Source organism: Anoplolepis gracilipes, chromosome 12 (assembly GCF_047496725.1).
Source record: "Anoplolepis gracilipes chromosome 12, ASM4749672v1, whole genome shotgun sequence".
In the NCBI taxonomy this organism is placed as follows: Eukaryota; Metazoa; Arthropoda; class Insecta; order Hymenoptera; family Formicidae; genus Anoplolepis; species Anoplolepis gracilipes.
The window spans coordinates 8854115-8875624 of NC_132981.1; the positions used below are offsets into that span (position 1 = coordinate 8854115).

At 31.5% G+C, this 21510-nt stretch overlaps 2 protein-coding genes across 4 annotated transcripts in view; one reads left to right on the forward strand and one right to left on the reverse strand.

Moving 5' to 3' along the window:
• Nucleotides 1–15997, forward strand: part of Gbs-70e (Glycogen binding subunit 70E) — a 29061-nt gene extending 13064 nt beyond the window's left edge. Inside the window, exons 2-5 of one of the 3 annotated variants that reach the window (XM_072903960.1) lie at nt 1480–1728; nt 5245–5766; nt 6449–6941; nt 11668–15997. In XM_072903960.1, coding sequence (XP_072760061.1) covers nt 1486–1728; nt 5245–5766; nt 6449–6625 — 942 coding nt within the window. In that variant the 5' untranslated portion in view covers nt 1480–1485 and the 3' untranslated portion in view covers nt 6626–6941; nt 11668–15997. Of the gene's footprint in view, nt 1–1479; nt 1729–5244; nt 5767–6411; nt 6942–11667 lie in introns of those variants that run through there. The other 2 variants (XM_072903963.1, XM_072903961.1) reach the window with 2 other exon arrangements.
• A 63-nt stretch (nt 15998–16060) lies between these two features.
• Nucleotides 16061–19087, reverse strand: LOC140672107 (serine protease snk-like). Its single transcript, XM_072903964.1, has 6 exons — nt 18812–19087; nt 17886–18040; nt 17327–17436; nt 16969–17222; nt 16656–16825; nt 16061–16332 (listed from the first exon to the last, which is right to left on the reverse strand). Exons 1-6 carry the CDS (start codon nt 18885–18887, stop codon nt 16165–16167), a joined length of 933 nt encoding a protein of 310 aa, XP_072760065.1. The 5' UTR covers nt 18888–19087; the 3' UTR covers nt 16061–16164.
• Between the last annotated feature and the right edge of the window lie 2423 nt (nt 19088–21510).

Below are 21510 nucleotides of genomic sequence, written 5' to 3' on the forward strand. Positions count from 1 at the left end.
GCGTAGAACGACGGCCATGTATGTTGCGAGATAATCTCTAGCATAATTAACCCTTTTTTTCATCTTTCATTAGGTTTGCATATATGCAAAATTGTAAATTGCAACAAAGCAGCCTTATGTACGGCGAAATAAAGCTACTATAAGCTTTTCTCTTTTTATGAGATATATAATTAAATATAATTAAAATATGAAAGAATAAATATGTTATCCATTTAAGAAATTATGGAAAATATATGTTCAAAATTTTAGTCAAGATAATTTTTTTTTTTAATTTTCTATTGTGTTATTTCTCTATTATTATTTACTGTCTTTAATAATCGATGCACTTGTATATTTGAAGAGAACTAAGTGTTAATAATTAGAATAAGTGTGCACCATATTTTCGCTAAAACAGAAATATTTCTAAAAAATTATGTAAAACTATCATTGTATTACATCTTATCCCATTTTATCTACAGTTTATATTAATAAAATATATAATAAATCTTATCTTTGCTGAATTACGATAGCTTTCAATCATTTATTTCTGACTTAATTTATAGCCAGACAGCACATCATATCTTGAAAAAAATATATATTATATACACGCAACAGGAGATAAATTATTTTACAACATATTTTAATGCGTACTTTCGGATAAATAATTGACAATATTGCGTTCGATGCAAGATAGATAATGATTGATAATTCGACAAAATATCTAATACATAAATTATGCGCATCATGATTTAAATTCTTAATATATAAAAATATTTAGCGATTGTGTCTTTTTTATTATCGCTACGGAAAATACGATTAGCAAATCGATGAATGTATAAATATATCTGCCTTATCGATAATTAATTGGCATTCGATCAATATGCCAATAAAATATTTTTAAGACTATACGGATCCACGTGATCTAAGAGTGTTAGGTTCCGAATGTGGGTTGATGAAATCTCTGGCAGTCGAGAAGCAACAATCCTGACAGCTTTGCTTCCGACGTTATATCGTAGCGGGACACACGATTTCGCTCACGATGTGGAGAAATTAATATTAACAGCATCTCGGCGCCAATAAATTTCAGACACCAGAGTGATTTTAAAAGCAGCATCATTCCAGTTTCGTTCGATTTCTCGCGAATAATATTTAGCCTACTATTTCCGTCATTATAATTCTAGCTGAATAATTAAAAAGTGTGCAAAAAAAATATCGACAAAAATGGTACGCTATTAATTCTATTAGAATTCCATATAAGAGAAATTATATAAAATAATACAGAAAATAAAATTATAAAGTCTAATTTTATATAGTATTTTTATAATTTATGTGTATGTCTAACAACTCTGTCTTATTCGAAAACATTTAATTTAAAAATATATAAGACAAATCTCTCCCGCAGTTTTTTTCGAAATTTCTATGATGCGTGAAAAATTCATAAGATATATCACTTAGATCATTGGTGTAATCTTTTAACAGCGTTTCTTTTTTCGATTTCAGGTCTAAATGTGTTCCATAGCGATGCCAGCCGAACTGATTCTGGGGCACAGTCCTCCGGTGTACAGTTCTCTACTGTACAGTCCCCTGGTGGTCACGGCGCCCACGATCACCACTAGAACAGTGCCTCCCAGAATCAGACCATGCCTTTCTTCCGGAGCTTTGTCTCTTGACTCGTTGCGGAACGATGGCAGTGGCAAACAGAAGAAACGGGTGGTGTTCGCCGACGATCGCGGTCGCCCCCTCACACAGGTATTTACACTAAAATCGTTATATTTAAATTAATATATATTATACGGCGGAATTGATCTTCTTATATCCAATAGATTGGATTTTATTATTCATTATATTATTCTGCGTGTTTCGCAGCATCTAGTGACTCGTTTCCGTTTTAATAAATAAGAAGAAGCAAAGAAAAGAGAAGAGGTTTTAATGAATAAATCTATGTGTACATTTTGTATTAATGCGTATAAACTTTGTATCAATGAATCAATGTCGTTTAAAATGTTGCTTTTAGTAAAATAATACTTTGGCTGGGATTTCACTTAACAATCAAGAGTTTAAAAATTTTCCATTTGATAGCAAATCACTGTCCGTTCGACACGTGGACAAATGTAAGTGATATCCCAGCCTTAAACCGATATTACATTTGTCGTGCAACAAATTTTTCTAGCGTGTTAATTGGCTTCAAGATAGAAAATTTCTAGAGAATTTTGAAAACTTTTCTATCCTGCAGCCAATCAACACGCTGGAAAAAATTGTCGTACGTATTTGTGATAAATGTAATAGTACCCTTATACTAATATCTTGCCTAAGTATCTACACGAATCACACATTTAACATATCCGCCATGTTTGATTATTTAAACTATGTTACATGTATATTAATAAAAAATGTAAATTGGATTTATGTCAAAAGTAAATGCCAAGAATCACTTTATTTAATCCACTTTACTACGCCAAAATAATAATAATATTACCTATTTGTAGATATTGTCAAAATTAATCTTTGTGGATGAATTTTTTTACTTAAAATTTTTTAATTTATAATTATATTTATTACGTAATTATTTTTACTTTAAAATTACTTAAAAAATTTTTAATTAAAAAGTTACTTTAAAATTTAATATTTATTCCACATTAATAAAATGCAATATAGGGTATCTTTAAAGCTTTAATTGATATAAAAAATGTTTCTTGAATTAAATGTTCTTCAAATGTCTAAATTTTAAATTTACTTGCGAAATAAGTTTAAAAAATAATTGGGATTATTCTTATGCGACATACCTGTAAGAATAAATTATATATTTTTTTAAATTAATTACTTCTTTATCGAATTTGGTAAAAATATTTTTTGTATATTGATTGCTCTTAAAATATCCGGATTTATTATTTAATATTTAATCTAAATGACCGATTCGTATATTTATCTGGAGAACGTAAACTTCGAATATTTTTATAATTTAAAAGGTTTTAGTGTTAAATTCAAAACTAGCGCGTTTAATTCCTAAACTGCTACGTGTCAAGTGGAATTTCTAAATGGCATTTTAATGGTTTTATTTCTTAAAATCTACCTAAAATCTTCTGACCTGACCTGATTTTCTCCCCTTACTGAATCCCTTTATTGTCTTTTTTACCCGTTTAGAGTTTCCAATTCTAAGAAGTGCAACAGTAAGAAGTGCAAGTTTGTCTTCCAAACGGATAAAATACGTCTGTCTTTTTCGAAAGTTTGGAAACTTTTTACGTAATTTACATTTTTTAATTATATTTTATCAATAAGATATCAAACAACTTGAAAAAATATATTACGTATTAAATTGCGCAAGTATCGTTTATCTAAGGTATATTATATCCTAAATATTACAATAGAACATTATCTGCACCATGTGTTTAAAGGCTTATCTCACATTATATTTTGATAACGCGAAATTCTTGTTAATTAATGTACATTAATGGATTTAATATTATTATATTGAAATCACGTAGTTATTTTATATTTCCATACGTATTACTTTACACCAGATTAATATAAGACATACAATTTATTATTGTTATTATTATAATTAATAATAAATGGTTAACATTAATCAATACACGATTTCAAGCAAGTAATTTTTTTATATAGTTTATAGTTTGTTCGTATTTGCATGAGATGGAATATTTTTAATTATAAACAAGAATATAAATAGCTCTCACTTAAATAAGAATAATATCGTCAATGGCTGTAGAGAGCGAGATAAAATTAATAACGTATCATATGGTAACGAATCAAAACATATAATTTAGATAAGCAGTATATTTTAAACAATAATTATACGAAAAAATAAGTAACTAATATCAAGGCTCTCTGTAAAAATAAATTAATAACAGTAACGGCAGTAGAGAGCAAAGTATACTTTGCTCTCTACTGCCGTTACTGTTATTAATTTAAAAAAATAAGTGACTTGAAAGTTAAAATTGATTAATAAACTACAGTTAATACGAACGTTTCGGCTCCTGCTTTGAGCCCTCTTCAGCTTAATAGATTGATGAAGGTGCATAAGGATAGCATACCTAATAATCAAAAAACTAATGTCGTATACAAAATTAGCTGTTCTGATTATGATGAAACATACGTAGGTCAAACGTCGAGAAAGCTTAAGACTAGGATTTCCGAACACATCGCAAATTAAAAGAAATACCAATAACCAGTCTGTCATTACGAATCATAGACTTTTACACGACCATGAATTTAATTGGAATTACGTCGAGATACTGGATGAAGAGCCTTTCTATATTAAAAGATTGATATCAAAAATGGTATCCATTAAAAGATAAAAAAAATGATTTAAACCTACAAACGGTCACAGAAAATCTACCGATCATGACGAGATAAACAAGCTTCCAAAAATCTCAAAGTCTTGATCTTGTATATAAACGAGCCTACCTTAACATATGTTTGACAGTAATCGATCGAAACTAGAACTAAACAGCGTGCTTAAGAAAACAAATTTTTGCAGAACAACCGAATATTGTAAGTACAGAGAGTTACTGCCTGTACAGTTTGGTGACTTGCTTTTATTTTATTTTATTTATTCTCTAAAAAAATCCGCCTTTTCCATCCTTCTAGGATTCAACGGGTATTGAAATCAAGTCGCTAAACTTCTACTTTTTTAAATTGAAATTCAAGTTTGATTCTCCGGGCTTTCCAACCTTGCAGGTTAATTGAAAAAAAGCTACGAATTTACATAGCATGCGAAATTACAATTTACTTCATCCTAAGTTTCGATCTTGTACTTTATAAAGAAATTTGTAAAATATCACATAAGAGCATTTAAGTTTTTTCATCGTAACATTATACTAACATTGCGCTGAAGAGGGCTCAAAGCAGCAGCCGAAACGTTCGTATTAACTGTAGTTTATTAATCAGTTTTAACTTTCAAGTCACTTATTTTTTTGTATAATTATTGTTTAAAATATACTGTTTATCTAAATTATATGTTTTGATTCGTTACCATATGATACGTTATTAATTTTGTCTCGCTCTCTACAGCCATTGACGATATTATTCTTTTTTAATTATAGTTTAAATTTATTTCGTGAACAGATAAAAAGGAGAGAGGGGAAGAGGGAGAGAGAGAAAATTAATTTGAATCTGACAATGAGTCATTTGAAATTTCAACACGAGTATATCGACAACGAAACAGCGACAATTTTAACAATTTATTCCTTATATTATTTTTTCTACCTTCCAATAGTCTACCTATATTTCGCTCAATCTTTCGTGCAGATTCGCGTTATGTCGGAACCGAGCCACGTGCCGCCCTTGTGGAGCACAGCTTACGTGGCCGGCCTGACCGGAGGTGTGCTCGGTGCGTCTAAGGATCAGAATCAGGATGCGACGCAGAATTCCACGCCGCTGTGGCAAGTGACCTTCCCGCAACCGGCGAGTGACTATCTCGCCTTCCGACGTAAGCTCGATCAGGATAACGTCAGCTTGGAAAACGTGATTGTGCGCGAATCCGAGCAATGCCTGATAGGTACGGTAAAGGTCCGGAATCTAGCCTACGACAAGGAAGTCGTGGTGAGGGTCAGCAACGATTCCTGGTCCACTCACGAAGATGTGTACTGCACGTATGTGGAACAACGAGGGTCACCGTCTTCCGTCATACTCTATGATACCTTCCGATTCCGACTTACTCTACCAGTTGCGTCGAACGTTATCGAATTCTGCGTGCGATACCGCACCGACGCCAAGGAATATTGGGATAACAACGAGAGCAAAAACTACGTGATCCGTAAGAAGCAAGAGGTAAATTTTTTTCTTTCTCAACATGCCACTTGTTCTCTCGTAAATTATAATTTTATTCTCTTGAATTTGGTTCTTACTGAAACTGACGCGCGATCATTCTCTTGTCGTCCGCGGAATTTGGTTCTAAACTAATATTTAAATTAATTTTTTAATTTAATTTAATTTAAATATATTTTTTTTTCTCTCAAATACACACAGAGTGAAAGGAAATTTTCTAATATTTGCCAAATATATACTGACTGTATGCGTGATATAACTTCTATTTGGAATTTTAATAACGATGTTCCTTGCCATTGATTGACGGACTGACATATTTCATAAAAATTATTACGTGATTTTACTTATACGAATATATATGCCAAATGATGTTCGGTATCTTCATCAAATATTTACCAAGTAGCGACGATTCAGTCGGTTTATTACTTTCGAAAGTTATTGATGACTTAAATGTGTGTTCTCAAAAGAATATTTCTATCCAAATAACAACGTTTTTTTCACACTATCCACCCAACTGAAATTTTTTTTTATTTTTTAGAAAATCGATAATAAATAGATTTCGTGAATAGAATTTTTTTTTCTTTATTATATAAGTCAATATGTCAAATAAATTTCAAAAGAACCCCAAGAGATATTTTTCGATACAAGCACATGCCAAAGGATTGAGACACATCATACGCTTCAGCCCCGGGTATCAGCCAAATGGTGCGACAACATCCAGACAACGACATGCGATGGGACCTCCGGTAACAACGAGAACGGCAACATGGTGCGCAATGCGGAAATCACCAACCTCGGTATGCGCACCTGGAGCGAATTCGCGTCCTGGCAGCACCTGGCCAATGACGCGCCCTACTGGTGAATCCGTCGGCAAGGAGGCTGTGCCCCTTCGTCTCAATACGGATCAAGCTACGCTGTACGAACTACTTCAGATTCTTCACCGGCAATTTTGTCAAGACGAGAGATCGAGCGGGACCATAAGTCGTAGGCATCTCATGGAACACGAGTCATCTTGGAGATGAGGGAACGGAGAACGACGAGAGGAGAGAAGCTGCGCGACGATCCGAATTGAGAACGAGGGAAACAAGAGCGCGCGTGCGGGAGAAAAACAATCGGGGGATGATAGCGAACAGCGGGGCGGACGCGACGTCGAGCTCTCGGATAACGCAATCTGTACGGTAAGTTTTGATTTTGTCCTTATCTCTTCTTCGCGTAAAAATACTTTGCCAAGTTTAATAAAGCTTATTTTCAAGACGGGAAGGAAGAAGCGACTTGTGCAGTAAATTGCCACGTAAATTAATTCGTATATTTTTTAGTAATTATTGTGTAAAAATTATCTTTTTACAATTAGATCAGATAGTAATCTCATTTTCATCGGGGAAAAATATCTGACGGTATTTTTGTTTCACTTCTCTAAAATTTGATTGATTTGCAACGTATCTCATTTTAAATAGATCATTACTAATACACATATGAAAAATGTCGTCGTTTCGTTTATGTTTTATAGTTGTACTGAAGTACAAGTTTTTAATCAAAAGAACATATCAAATTTTTTAATATGTTTCAATTTTTATTCTCGCATACATTATATCGCAATACTCTTCTTAAGCTGAAGTCGTATTTGAATATGTGCTTATTCCTTCGTGTGTATGCCTGAAAGGACGCATATTATTATGGGCTAATCCTTGTGCACGGTATGAAATAAAAAAATAAGCGAGAGCCAGAGACTCGTTCGGTTCTGTTGGCTGATAAATGCTAAGATTGTAGAATCTGTAGTCATATATCAACAGATTACATTCGAATTTTCAGTGTCCCAGACATTGCAAGAATATCAACAACATTTATATACTGTTTTTTAAAGGACTGTAATATCTATTTTGAATTTGATGGAGCACTGTCTGCGAAAACATTACAAGAATCAAATCTAACAAACAACAAAAATAATTTCAATGAAAGAGCGTGATAAGTAATATAATTAAAAAAACTTTGAAAAATTGATCATAATAAATGTAATGATTTGTATTAAAACAGTTTAGCAAATAAATGAAGTTTTTATTTAATTCATTAATAAGACATACAATTAATTTTTTGTTTTTTAGAGACTTTTCTTTAATGATACTTAGAAGTTTCAAAATTTAAAAACACTTCTAATCTTTGCTATGCTACTTTTTAAATATAAATTTAAGAAGAAAGTTAATATTATATAATTCATACTCAAGAAAGCACAAAGCTGTCTGGATTTAGCATGTCTTCGCTTCCAAGAGATACATATGTCATCTATTTACGCTTTCTCTTTGCACACGCAGACGGAATAGTACCGCGCTCGAGCTATTATTAACCGACAAGTGCAACGAGCTTCCTCGAGGGTGGCTGCAAAAGCTCTCAAACGTTCTTTATTTTCCTATTTACCCATTTCGTTCGATTCGCAATCGCAATTACGAGGGGTCAAACGTACGCAGATATTACGTTTGCAAATTTTACGAACGTCTTTTTTAGCCGTGCGAACCGCAGATACCTACGCTCGCCGCGGCTTGAAACTTTCTCTCTATAAATAACAGCCGACCGCCGCCGTCGTCGTCGTGTGTGAGGCGCGATAACAGACGCGATGCGACCGACGAGGAGTCGCGCGACTCTAATTAAATCCTCTTAACTAAAGGTTGTTACCACGCAATGTGACGTACCGATCTTATGGCGCGTGCTATCGCCATGTATCCCCTTTCTTTTCTTTCTCTCTCTCTCTCTTTCTCTCTCTCTTTTTATTCTGGCTTTTATTTTTTTTTCTTTCTCCTTTTTTATGTTACCAATTCATCTCGTGACACGATATAAGGGATGTAACAAATAATGGAAGGATTGTATCGCAAATGTAAATATATTTCTTGGAACGAGATTTTTGTTTTTTTTTTTTTTTTTTTTTTTAATTGTAACCGATTAAGTAAGAAGAGTTATTCATGCGAATTGATGGCTGCGAATAAATAATAAAATCTTGTGTCTTTTCTTTTAAATTCGAATCGATTTTGCTTTTATAGAATTTGAATTTTAAACTCTTCTCTTTAGTTATTAAGATATTTGACATTGAATATTGAAGTGATAGAGGAAGTCGAGAGGAGAAAAGTCTCCTTGTCTTTATTCAAATAAGTTTAAATAGGTGTATTATTCGCGAGAGAATCAAGTTGTATGGATGGCTCAAATGAATAAGCGAAATGTTAATCTCCCTTTCGATAAATGTTATATAAATAACACTGAAATATCACGAGTGAATGAAGGGGAAGTCCGTCCCCACGTGGTATCATCAGGGCGATAACTTTACTCGTCTTTCTGGGTAATTATAATGTATATTTCTCACTCATACACATTCATTCATCCCGTCGGACAGTTTCTTCTCTTCTCCCATGTATCGATAATGTTAACTTGCATTTTCCGTTGAAACGCCACGATTCGTTAACCATACGTGTATTTTACATTTTCATTTAAAGCTGAAGTACATGACTAACTCGTCGTAGGTCATGGAGATCTCAACGTTCAAAGCAAGGTCTTGGGGAATATTTTCAGGGCCAAAAGAATATAAAACAGTCCTTGACATACTGCCAAGCGTACGCGCTATTATAAGTGTAACTAACGAAACGGTTCTTTATGAGCATATGAGATATTTTCAGAACTGATCTGTCTGGTCTGAAAAGTATAACAAAACAGGTAGATCCACGCAAGACAGATTCACGCTCAATTTGACACTCATTTGACAGCTTCGTTCATTCGACAGTTTGCGAAACTCGACCCTGGTGCTAACGCGTTAACCTACTTTGTACGGTGCCACTAAAATCAATCTATATTTATCAGAATAAAACGGTCTTTCCCATGATGTCATTTGGCAATGGATAGAACAGGTGGCTTTAATGCACTCATTTTTTAGGCATCGCGATGGAAGGGCTGCATGTAACAAGCCGTGATGTGCCTCGATTGCAATTGTAGAAAATTGCTCGCAATTTTCTACAATTTGTTGATTTGCGAACATGCAACTGTCGTAGTTGAAACATTTCCGATTTGATGAATAATTCAAACTTTGTATAAACGTATCAAATATTTCTCTGTAACGTGCACATAATCGTTTTCGTTTATATTTTATTCTAGCAATACGTGATACACATAAAAAATCTTTTTTTAAAATAAAATTCTAATTTTATCGAGCACTTTTTATCAACTTTTCATAGATAATAAATACATGAAAGCAAAAATTTATAGGCATATAAATTGAATATCGAAAATATTTTTCCGATTATTTATAATTGTTATGTGCATTGAAAATTATTACTTTTTTATTGAAATACTAGAAAAAGATTAGTATCTATCTATAGGAAATCACTATCGAGACAAAGTTATTTTACATATGGAACACGAACGCAGTTAATGGATTAAATATGTTATAAGATGTTTTAAAATTAAAATATCTTGTTTACCTCGATAAAATGGTTTGCCTTGATGGTATCTTTCATTATGCACGTATCTCTATGGACAAAAATACATAATGCGTCAAAATCTATATCTTTCTCTTAATTCTTCGACAAACATATACAATTCTTCTTAAGCGGAAAATTTTGGAGCACTAATTAATAATATAATATTAAAAAATTATTTATATTGTTTTAATATATATGTATACATTAATTATTTATGTCGATTTTTATAAAGTATTATTGCAAATAATTTTTTCCTTAATAATATCCACATAATACAAAGTATTCATATTTGCAAGAAATTTATAATAATATCAAAACATCGAACGTTATTTATTGATAATTGACCATACCAAGTAGATAACCTTTTAACTTTAAGTTACTCAATCCAATTATCATCTTGTTTAAAAATTTTATTTTATGATACGCAATTTGAAATAAAATAATTAATCTTTACATTTTGTGCTTTAAAGTAATAACATCATCCGATAACTATAGACTGAAATATAATTCTCGTGGCAATTCTCAGTATCACTAAAGTTGCATACGCTCGATAAGGGACTGCAGGAGTCACTTTAATCCTCAAAGTGCATCAGAGAATTGAACCCTCGAGTATCTTTATCTATGCGTCTCTCGACATTGAAACAGTTCAGCAGTGGCCGGTATCTTTGCGCGAAGAAAATGTGCGCGACTTCTGAGATATCCTGTTGTAGACATTATGTTTGAGACGCGGTTGGTGAGAAGTGGTGGCACAGGATCATATATATACCCACCGTGGTCACGCCGCGTGGTACCACGCCTTGGTGAACACAGTGAAAGAGAGGGAGCGAGAGAAAACGAAAAAGAAGAGAGAAAAAATTTTAAGATGTCTAGACGCGTGGGACGGACCGAAGTAATCTCAACTCTCGTTGCTTGCTTGCTTACTCGCTCGCTTACGGTATTTGCACACATTTGTACGTACGTACATACATGCATTCAGAATCATAAAAAAGAAAGATTAGGCGTGTTTAATTGCCGAGCATTGTTAATCGTCGTTAGAAATCGCAATCGATCTGTCAACATGTTCCAATTCCATCGCTGAAATTTGACTGAAAGCATAAAGCGCTTTTACTAAATTGGATTCGGACTCTCTGCGTAACAAATTAAATTTTTTATTCATTATGTTGATAGTTGTATTTTAATACATATCATAAAGTATATAGAAGAAACATTTCTAATATTAAAAAAATTAATGTTTTAAATTATATTGATTATTAATCAAATTTCAAAATTTACTGCAATTTAGTGTAACAATACGTTGCTGTTTTATACACATTTTTTTACTATCTGTATGCATATATAATACTTTGTTTTATTGTATTTATTTAACTACTATACTTTCGACCTTGTTATATGAGTGCAACTTGAATGGAACAAAAATGTATATTTATCGTATTTTGTATTTTTGTCTTTTCAGATACTATTCCCATCATCATACTGTATTACCAAGGTCATTCTGCGTCCGTCTCCAGCACGCCAGTTCATCGGCACGAACATCATCGTCGCACGTTATCTTCTCGAACGTCCTCTTCTTCCTCCTCTACTTCCTCATTCCTGAGATTTTCAACTACCCGCCTACGGATTCAAGATAATCGGTCGCAGTTGAGCTTCAACTAAATCGAGTCGATCAAATCTTGCTGGTCTCGTCATGTCGGTTAATATTATAATCCTGTAAGTTATCTCCATTTCTTTCCTTGTAAATTTTTTCCTCTTTCTCTTTCTATTTCTCACTTCTTCGTCTCTGGCGCCCTTAACACGATCCTTTTTCTACGAAACACAGATCGACCAGCTGTGTTCATTATTTTACGAGTCTAACGGGACACATCTATAATCTCGTGAGGTCTTATAATTAGTAAAAGGTAAAACAGTTGCGAGATTACTGACAAACGCGATATGCCTTGTGGTGTGAATTATATAAACGTTTGTTTCGTAGCATCATCGGTGTAGATCACCGTCTAAACACATAAACGCCTAAAAGATCTATAAATATTTTAGAATCTATAAATATTTTTATCAGAAGTGTTTTTGGGCCTCGTCTGGATCGTCGTCATGTATACTTGAGTGATGCTACCCAACATCTCATTAAATGTTAAAGAATCATACTGCAATAAGCTTTGCGCGATTACGAAAAAAGATAGCTTGTGTTTGCAGTCGACATAAATGTTATCAGCGGAAAGCGACGAAACGATAATCATTAACGGCAATTTTTATTATCTACAGTCCTATTATTTAACTGGTGCTATCTGCCGTTTCACTTGCAATTCCTCTTTTTTATACTATTTCACGAATAGAGGGTAAATTAAAACACGGTGAAGAAAGTTTCAACAATCATTATCACGCTATTAGAATATCCGAATCGAGAAAATGATTGAAGTACGATATACTTTGTAAGATATTAAACTAATCTCCTACGGCAGAATTATTTATTCCTTTTGGGGCTTTTATTTCACGAATTACTTTAAGAAAGATTTATATTTTATATGTATGGTAATTATATGATGTATGTGTGTGTGTGTGTACATAATTTTATATATATATATATATATATATATATATATATATATATATATACAGGGTGTCCTGGTAAAGGTGGGCAATCTCTCGTAGAACAGGTAAAAATAACCTCATAAGTTCCTAATAAAATTTATTTCTAAAATGCATTTCTACCAAGATATTTGTCTCTAAAGTTTAAATTTGAGAATCATTTTTCTTAAATAACTTTTATAATATACTTTATAAGAACTTTTTTTATTATTAAATAAAGATATTTAAAATAGTGTGATAGATTTTTTTATATCATCTCGGAGAGCTAGAATCGGATCATAAGTCTTTGGCTTTTTTATTTTTAAATTATATTTTTAAATTCTTCACATCTTCATCTTAAAAAAACCGTATTCTTGTTTCATTTCGAACAAACTGTTTTTCAAGAAAAACGCATTTGATCTATTTCTTAGAGAAAGGTGTGAAGAATCTAAAAGCATAATTTAAAAATAAAAAGTTCACCGGCTTTAAAGTTTTGTAAGTTAAAAGACTTACAGGTGATTCGAGACTGGCTCTCCGAGATGATATGAAAAAATCTATTACACCATTTTAAAGATCTTTACTTAATAAAAAAAAAGTTAATAATAATAATAAAAAAAGTTCTTATACATTATTAAGATCTACAAAGTAATATAAAAGTTATTTCAGAAAAATGATTTTCAAATTAAATCTTTAGAGACAAATATCTCGGTAGAAATACATTTTAGAAAAAAATTATATAGGAACTTATGGGGTTATTTTTACCCACTCTTTCTACATGCCCACAAAAAATTACCCACCTTTACCAGGATACCCTGTACATACGTAAATACACGTAAATATATGTATGTGCACACACGTGCTATGGTCGCATTATCCGCTCGACTCAGCGCGTATTTAATCGACGCGTATTTAATCGGCGCGTATTTAATCGGCGCGTATTTAAGCAAACAAGGCTTAAGAATAATAAGAAAATCGACAATACGAAATAAATGCGAATACAGAAATAAATCGACAAACAGCTTGATTATGTTACATGAATGTGTATTAATGAACACTGAAACGCTAGATAATATCGTTCATTAATTTTTTGATTCACAGAAAATTGTAATTCTCGAGAAAAAGCAAACGATATATTTATATACGAACCGAATCTTTATATGTCATATATTTTTTTTCCTATATATATATATATATATATATATATATCTGAAGAATTGATTCAATTTTTCTCGAATATTTACAAATTTGTGCGATCAATGCGACTTTAAAGTGTCGGAATAACAATAAGAGTGGAGCACGAGTACTTGCAGAGGCACGAATCTTTTAACTTTTCTGACACTGAACTTCTCTACTCGCTGACCAATCGGTTCTTCGTATCCGGCAAGTTTCTGCATAAGGAATTGATAGTTAATTCTTTGAAATAATTTCTTACTCTGTCTTCCGGCACGTTCAAAGTGCTGTCACTTCAAAGTCTGTGCCTCTTCTCGTTTAGTTGAATGCTTGTCTCTCTAACGTCCACGGCTGGCTCGTACAATATACAATATACACCTGTTACTCGGACTCTACACGTACACATATACACATAGACACATATACATATAGACACATACACACATACACACAAACACAAAACTACATTATTATTTAAATGAAAGCATTTGAGCGATCTGAGGTTCGTTTTTAAAAACGACAAAGCGACCAGAACGACAAAGGCATGCCATCGTGATAAATGAAAGAGTACTTTGAATTATAATCCGGTACTGCGTACCGGAAGGAAGGTCGAGACGATCGTACGAGATGATCGTGGAAGCTCTAGCTAATCATTTGGCCGGGAGCCATAATATGTTTCACATCGAACTTTTATAGCAATTGCTTCCTCTACTCATAGAGATTCTTCAAAGTGAATAACGACAGTTACTCGCGCGTTACGTCTTTTTAGTGAGATAGTTTTTAATATCGAATCTTTCAACTTTTATTGTTTCTCTATTGGCTTTCGTTACATTTATCGTGTTTTTCTTAGGATCTTCTTAGCTCATCAAAGTATCGTATTCAAAGCGAATATGAATGAAAGTGTAAATGATGAAGATATATAATGTTTTCATATAATATCCTTATATAATCTAAATTATTCTCTTACATATTTAATTGCTGTTCGTTTTATTAATTCGGTAATGCAAACCTATTTAATCAAATCTATATAATCTATATAAATAAAATAACACGTTATTATATATTACATATGTATACAATGATATTACAGTTCATTGCGATGATCAATTGAGTTTCAAAAGAGATTAATTTGGAACGAGATAAAAAAAAGAATATATCTCCTTCATCTGCTTTACATCTATAGATTTTTAAATATTTTCTTGCAAGATCATTATTAATTAAGTTTTTCAACAATGTATATATTATCTTTTTTTTACTACAAATGACGTATAAATCGATATTTCTATATCTCTTGTTCTAGTTTCTTTTATTGTCTACTTTATGCCGTTCTCTTTTCTTTCTTTTTCTTTTCTAGAATTAAAAGCTTGCGAACAAATATATGTGTATGAAATGATTGTTAGTCCAATTGCTGTCGCAAAGAAACTAGTTTGTGCATCCGTAATGCTGTTCCGAATCGAGTCCGTGTTCGTTCATCGAGAATCGCATCACTAATCGATGTAACGAGCTCTTGCGTGTATACGTATGTGTACGAGTGTACATTTTCTTTCGAGAGCTATAAGACTGATAACTTAAAGCACGTACATAATGTATATAATAATGTACTCAAGAGTAAGGATTTTAATCGTGTCTCGATCAAAGTTTTTAAGTATCTTATCATATTCGACGATTACCGGGATTTTTTCTAATAAGTAAGTTACATCTGTATATTTTTTATCATGTAAGTTCTCGTTTCTTTATTTTTAATTCCTATTTGTAATATATCGTCCACGTATACTCATGTATAGCATTATGTTGCGGCATCTTTCTCGCCTCATTTTTATCTGACAAACGTGATTTGAATATTATCTTTACCTTTACGGCGTATATTAATAATTATTGCATACAATATTATCATCCATTATTGATTGTTATATATCTAAGATATGTCTCCTGTATATAAGGTTTGGAAATGTTTATTATTTCGTGGTTCGTACATGCGTTTGGGTACTGTATTGTACATACATATCAATGAGAATAATTATCCTTTTGCAATAAAAATTACAATGTAAATAATATACTACGAGATATGGTTTTTTTTTATCTTCCGATTATTTCTTAATTTTATTTTCCTCGTCATCTATGTAACTTTATACATTAAAATTGTTTTTCGACAATTGTTCTTTGAAGCTGTCGGAATTAAAGTTAGAGATTGACATTCAGCTTGATGATGCATCTCAATTTTTTATGGCCAAACAATATTCTCGATCCAGTCGAGATAAAAACTAATTCTAGTATATATCGCGGGGGAATCTTTAAAAGCACAAAATTTTCCAAAGCTTGTTACACCCACGATACTGTACACGCAGTAAGGTTCCGCGAGAACCCTTTGCAATGGACCACCGCTGTCACCCTATGTATATATAATACGATATATAATACCTTACATATATATAATTAAATTTGTTTAATCTTAGTCTGATTTATATAATCTGTGACAGGTGTATATATACCGACTTATATAAATATATATATATATATATATATATATATATATATATGCATATAGAATAATGTCCAAATTAAGCTCAAAGATTCCATCCATAAATGGAAAAGTTTTTTTTATGTAAAAAAAATTAATTGATTAAAGTCATTTGAGGAATGCAAGTACAATACTGTCTCTATCTGCTAAGAGAGAAAAAACGAAAATAACTTCAAATGTTTAATTGTACGCACCTGGCAGGTGTCTTTCCCACCTTCCATTATGCCAGCACAAAGTAAACCTTGTATCAAACCGTCAGGTAACCGTCTTGTACCGAGATCCTCGGCGTAACTCTTTTTACAGTCGTTCTCGGAAATATAATTCAGCTGAACCTTCATTAATTCGTTGCTACCGATATTAGATTCTGCATAATATCTTTCAATAAATGTATATAAAATGTAATATAAAATCATGAATAATATTATAATAAATTAATGCTTATAAAATAATTTACATTGTGAAATATTAAATATTATATCAGAGGAAAAATATTTGAAAAATACTGACCGTAAGAGGTTTTCCCAAATCCAGAGGCGATGGCGTTCTTGCCTGGTATCTGCGAGCTTATTTCAAGACACGCAGGTCGCACTCGAGGATTCAACTCTAGCGGTCGATCAAGCTTAAGTAATGCTATATCGTGATACTTAACCGAAGGCTTGTAATCCGGATGCTTAATCCTCTCCACGATGTGTCTCTCCTGCATAACGTCGCCTGGATTTAATAAATCAATCAAGCCGACACGTACTTTGCTCGCTGGACCTCTGAAACAGGTAATTAATGTTAAAAATGACGTATATTTTAATTCTAAAATTCATAGTAATAAAATTAATATAATAAAATAATTTTGTGAGAGACAAATTATTACTTGTCCGGAGATTCCAAACAGTGAGCCGCTGTCAGGATAAAATTCTCGGAGATGATACTTCCTCCACATTGCCAGGACACCGCATCGCTTTTGCCATAACCGATTACCGCCTGCAACGTAAATGATAAATTGTCATTAAATTAAATATTAATAAATACGCGGAAACCTTGAAATGCAGCAATGGATTTTCCAAGCCATTTTCGATCACCTTAATTGGAATATATAGAAAAAATAAATGTCATATTCTTATGCTAAATTAATAAAAGAAAGAAAATTATTAAATAAAATATAGTATTTTTTATTTTATTATAAAAAAAAACAAATTAAAAAGATTTTTGTGTTTCTTTTGTAATTTATATACAAATATTCTACAACACTGTTTGCATTACAATTATAAGTTAAAATAATATTTATAAATAGTTCATGTTAATGGTATTATTGTCGATTCAAAGATTGTTCCTTATCTATTCATTTATTTGCTGTATTAGCAATTAATCGCGTGTTTTTTTGTTTCTTATCGTTTCTGATGTCAACAACAATTTTGTGTATCTATTCTCACCATGTGCGGAAATTCCGCGGGTTTTGCTCGAACTCCGCCGATGATAAGAGGTGTCTCAATAATCGCGCAGCGAGATACTTTATTCGAGCCAGCATTGATACGCAAAGTCGGCGAATTCTCGATTTCGTAAACCAGATCGGCATATTCCTTACATTCTGCGAAAATCCAAGAATTATGTAAATAAGAATTAGAAGAATTATGTAAATAAGTAGAGGAAAACAGACGCAAATCACAACGATTGACGGAATTTATAGTGCAATTACTAGGTAAAAAGCTATGATTAAAAGAATACACAGAAATTATTCATTTCTACGCGCAACTATATCCATAACGTGCGTAGTTCATCAATTTAATATCGTGCGTCATTACTTAATTGCGCATCTATCAAACACATGTTTATTTATATACCGACCTAAACAAGTTGCACGTGTTTCCTTTTGTGCCAATAAAATCTCGCACCGAAACAATTACAAATGCTTTAGCAATTTACGACGTCGCGATTTAATAAACGTTAGATATGTCACGAAATTTTAAAAATAGCTTGTAAGATTACTTACAAATTGTACAGTATATAATAACTTATATATAAGTAGAAATAGAATTAAATAAACCTTGAGACTTATTTTTAACTAGCTAACAATAAGTAAGAAGTTGACAGATGTTTAATTTCTTATTAATTGAATTAATTGTATGACGAGATATTTAATATTAAAAATTGTTATTTCTCGTCTAAAATTTTTATCTGAGAAAAACCAATTCTAATTTTGACAAAAAATTTGTTATCAAAAAAAAAAAAAAAAAAAAAAAAGAGTCATATGAATATAATTGTAAAACACACCGCGTTAATATCGTGATTTGTATGCGTACACTCAAAATAAAGTTTTCTCAAATTGTAAATATAACCAGCAAGATGAAGTATCACTAACTTTCTTCGCTTTTTCGCGCTGCAGAATTTCTGAATAAGATGGCAACGAATAATGCGATTGCAAACTTCCCGTACATATTGCAAGTCCAATGTACGACGTACCGACTTTTCGAATAAAGGCTTTCATATCAAATTTTCGCTTTTAAGTACGTTGGATAATGTGTAACGAAATGCATACGATGATGATGTCGTTCGTTAACGATTAGTAATCCGCAAGCTGAAGTGTCATTAATACGATATTGACGGAACTGTAGCCAATGACGTACATCTGCTGAATCTTACCCAAGAAATATTTCTTAAAAGATTTGCATCATTTTCGATAAGTAAATATCACACTTTAATAATGAATCATTATTTCGTAGAAAAATTGCTTATGTTCTTATCTTAGTATCTAGTAATGTTGTATTCACGCTATTTAATTAATTCAGAAACGTATTTATAATTACTTAAACATGAATTACTACATTTGCACGTTTTTTCCATATTATTACACATCCTTTTAGAATGCATAAAATATAAATTCTGTAATACCCAACAATTTAATTTAATTGCAAAAATTTCTTTGTATTAATATATATGTGATACAAACTTTATTTTATCACGAAATCATCAATATTTGTTTAATTATAAAATAATTGTTTTTATTATTGTTAAATTAGTTTGTAATATTACTACCATATTATCATATTAATTTCATCTGCAAATTAACATTCGGATCAACACTACATCCCTGGATGTGGTCCGCTCGTAATGATACTAGCTTTATTAAACCTAACGGGTTTCTTGCAGCAATAATCGCAATGAACCGGATTAGATTTGTCTTACGGTGAATTAAATCCATCTATTTACTAACATTATTTCCAGCGTATTTTTGAAAAATATGTAAGATTCCTACAAATTTATCTTCTTAATCTACTTAAAATTATTTTAAAATATGTGTAAAATTGTCATAAAACTGGAATCCCCGATGGCTTGCTATGTGTTATCTCTCTTATTAATGCATAATATTCTCACTTTAATTTTGCTAAATATATTAGTAATTTAAATTAAACAAGTATTAAACATTTCAATGGCAATAAATTTGTGGCATAGTAGATGTAATTTCTCAGCATCCCTACTTTATTATGCAAGCTTTCGACTAGATCAATTTGGCAATGCTTTGCGCCAAACGTAATAACTCGAGTTTATTTGAAATGTAATTCTTAGAAAGCAATAATTATTAAAAGATTGATAAATCTTTTCTAGGCGAATATACGAGTTGTTTTTTTCACTTTAAAGTTAACTTTCTTATCAACTACAACAGGTATTTTTAATGATTGCGCTATAACAATTTGCAGGTAATAATATCGCACGTAACATTATGCTTCATGCAATAATCAATGACATATTTTAAAAGCGATTATAATGCTCTGATATGGAAATATTACTGATTATAGCAAAATATTACAAATTGTATTATATGTGCAACATAATTATCTTATTATATATTTCTGTATATATTATACATTTATATGTGTACGTAATAATAAATGATTTTATTTAAAGTCGCAATTATAAAAAATTTGTATATTATTGCACACTGTATATATATATATATATATATATATATATATATATATATATATATATATATGTACACGCATTGAGAATTTATCTATATTCGGAATTTCTACACTTGTTATTTAATTTATGTACGATTTTATTGCTAACAATAAGATAGATAGTTTGAGCAATTCATTTATCAAATGATAAATATCTATTGAAGAATCATTGTCACTGATTATTGCATTTTTATCCCGATATCGTGCAAACTATACAAGAGTTCGTGATCTTGATGGAAGGAAGAGATTACTATCATAATAAGATCTAGGAAGAGTTTTAATTAATCAGAAAAATTATAAAATGTGTATTCAGTCTTGCAATATAATTGAATTAGTTCATTCTCATTGCCTGAATGTAATTTTGATATCTTTATATCTTACATCTAGATTTTCTCATCGAGAAACTTAATAAGCCCATTTTTATTAATGGAGTAAGAAAAAAATGTATATACATAATAAGACTAATGGAGATTGCATCGTATTAATACTAATATCAATCTATTTTGTAATCATCATTTTAATACTAATATCGATCTATTTTGCAATCAATAATTCATCATTGTTTTAAGTTCTTCTATTTGTAGATTTTCAATTTAGCAATTTTTAATATTTTATTATTTCAATAAATTTAGAAGATTATTGAAGAAAATACGTATAAGTACCAAATCACATATATTTCAATATTCGATATCAAGATGTTTGAGATATTCAAGATTGAAATCAGTATAATTCAATTCAAATTCAACTTTTAACGATGTGAACGAAAATAATTTGTTTGTTTCGCAATTCGCGACAATTAGCACAAGATATATCATAATATTTCTTTAGAAATTGAAATCACTGAAGTATTACATCAATATAAATTCCTGTTATAGGCTGTTTACGGCACGCGAGGATTAATTGCCGCACGTCATTAATCAGTCATCGTTTTGCATATTTGAACGCATTTTATCAAAAGCATGAAACGAGATTCTTTCTCCGAAGATGCGCGCGGAATCGCATCATCTCACTCACGCTTGGCTAACTGGCTTATTACAAAGTGCATGACAAAAATGATCTCACCATCATGAGGCCATGGAATAACATGGTGGGGACCATG